This window comes from Vicia villosa, linkage group LG4 (assembly GCF_029867415.1).
Source record: "Vicia villosa cultivar HV-30 ecotype Madison, WI linkage group LG4, Vvil1.0, whole genome shotgun sequence".
NCBI classification, from domain to species: Eukaryota; Viridiplantae; Streptophyta; class Magnoliopsida; order Fabales; family Fabaceae; genus Vicia; species Vicia villosa.
In genome coordinates, this window is record NC_081183.1 from 129,851,809 (window position 1) to 129,854,174 (window position 2,366).

At 29.5% G+C, this 2,366-nt stretch overlaps 1 protein-coding gene across 1 annotated transcript; it reads right to left on the bottom strand.

Annotated features, from left to right (window-relative positions):
* Nucleotides 1–221: 221 nt before the first annotated feature.
* Nucleotides 222–1,317, bottom strand: LOC131599666 (FCS-Like Zinc finger 15-like). The gene is made up of 2 exons (XM_058871949.1): nucleotides 896–1,317; nucleotides 222–658 (listed from the first exon to the last, which is right to left on the bottom strand). Exons 1-2 carry the CDS (start codon nucleotides 1,126–1,128, stop codon nucleotides 460–462), a joined length of 432 nt encoding a protein of 143 aa, XP_058727932.1. The 5' UTR covers nucleotides 1,129–1,317; the 3' UTR covers nucleotides 222–459.
* Nucleotides 1,318–2,366: the final 1,049 nt, after the last annotated feature.

Genomic DNA, 2,366 nt, shown 5'->3' on the forward strand with positions numbered 1-2,366 from the left:
CATGTGCCAAACCACGTTTAACATGAACCACGAAGAAGCCAACATATTGTATCTTTGTTTGGACGCAAGTAAGAAATACTATCTCTCAAAAAATATATAAAAACTCACTTCCATCAATTACACTAAACCAAATCTAGAAACATCTAGAGTGCAAGAAAAAGTTACCAAGTCAATTATAATACCCAAAAAAACACAACTATATAACCAAAGAGGTTGGAGAATGGAGCCCATAATAATAAAATAAAATATAAAGTAGAAAGGACGTTTCAGCTTCATACAAGGAAACAAAAGGACAAAACACTTTGAACTTATCACAACATTAACCAGGGTAAAACCGGAACATAAATAACTATTTCAAAACAAAAATAAAAAATAAAAAGAAAAACCACCCATTTTTTTCTCACAATATTTTCACTCTACTCTCTAACTCTAACCTACTTTTCTTTCTTCATTCATGTATCAATAAGCAAAACCACCTTTTTGGTTTCCTCTTCCTTTTTTATGATAAGAACCTTTTGAAGAAGATGAAGTTGAAGACAAAGATGAAGATATTGCAGCATAGTAACAGTTCTCATTCTGAATATTGTTGTTACTTTCTTCCTCATCCATGAAAATCTGCTTGCATCTACATTCCACACTGCAGAAAGCTCTATCCCCTCTTCATATTTTTCATGTTTCAAATAAAATACAAACAAATAAATAAATACATAAAATCTCAACATAGAATCATAAAAAAAAATGTTTCTTTTGTCATTTTTTTTGTTATTTTTTTAAGAAACAAAAAAAAAATGAAGAATAAAAATGAAACATTAAAGTAATATAAGATCTAGAATATTTAAACAGAAATTAATATTGTAAAGTTTTATATAATAGTTTGTAATATAAAACAACTTACTTGTACATATAGATGTCTTTTCCTGGCAACAACCTTGTCCTGCAGAGAAAACATAGTTCAAGAAACGTTGTATGTTGTTGTTCCTGAAAATGAGATTCATGATGAAAAGGATGTTGTTTAATGATGTTATTAAGCATCATTGTTTTGTTAATAACTTGTGGAGTTTTCTTGTTGTTCTTGCTTATAGTTGTACCACTTTTTTGAGATTCTAAAACTACACTCAAACCCACCATTTTTTGTTGTAGATTTTTGTGGTGGTTATTACTAGTTAGTAGTGAATGGAAAGTGTTTAGTTATATGGAGAGGAATTTTAGGGAGAAGATATAGTACAAATATTGAGAGAAGATAGAAATGAAAAGAAGAGAAAAAAAAAAGTTGGAATGGTGTGTGTGGTGTGATGGGACCCATACAGCTATATGGATGAAGCAGTAATAAGAAAGGACGATCAGTAATTTGACTGCTTTTGCTATGAAAACGCCACGTTGTGGTTTTGAAATTTTTTTTATGGTTTTTGTTTTGTCGGTTAGTGTGTTTTTTGGATGGGTGTGTAATGTAATGTTACATGGTGTGTGTACTACTAAACATTGGTTCATTGGTTGACAAGGGAGAGAAAAGAAGAGAAGAATGAATGACCCAATGCAATGCATAGTCGCATTTAACTTTTGAGCTTTTAGGTGAAGCAGTGCTGCATGGGTTGTGATAATGAATTATTGTTATTTTATTAGTATTATTATGGGTTTGTTGGTGATTTGATTCAATTTGAATGTTTGAAGAGAGTTGCTTTTGGGTTAGTTCGGTTTGCCATTCATTGATTAGAACAAAGGGTCATTCTATGCATAGTCAAACTTTGGTGTATGTTTTTTATTTGTTAAATGAAAATTTAGATTGAAGACATATGTCATGACAATATAGGTTTAAGATATTATCTTCCATCTTTGTTATAAAAAAAAGTTCATTTTTTTAAGTATAATGAATAATTAGTATATTTGTTTCATAAATAGTCTTGTTATATTTATTATGCAATGTATCTAAGAAAATGATTTTTTTTTCTTATAATAAGGATCATTTAAATGAGTATTTCTTTAAGTAGACAAATTTATGTTATTTCACAAACAATATATTGCAAAATATAAAATGGTATAACTCATTCATATTTATGAGACTAAGTTCTTTGACATAAAGATTGAATGGATTGAAGTGTGTGTGATTGTGATTGCGCGACACTACATTGAAGGAGTGGTGTACTTGTGAACATTTCGATGATCAAATGAATAAAACTTGTGAGTGTAAAATTCATGACTAGAAAGATAACATACCTGAATCTCCATCAAATAATTAACTTTGTAGTTAGAGGGTTAAGTTTTAAGATCTATGTACTTTACGGAACAATTGACTCCTTCGAGAGTTGTTGATTGATCATGATATGATCTTAACCGTATGAAAATAATTTGATCATTGATCTCGTACTAGT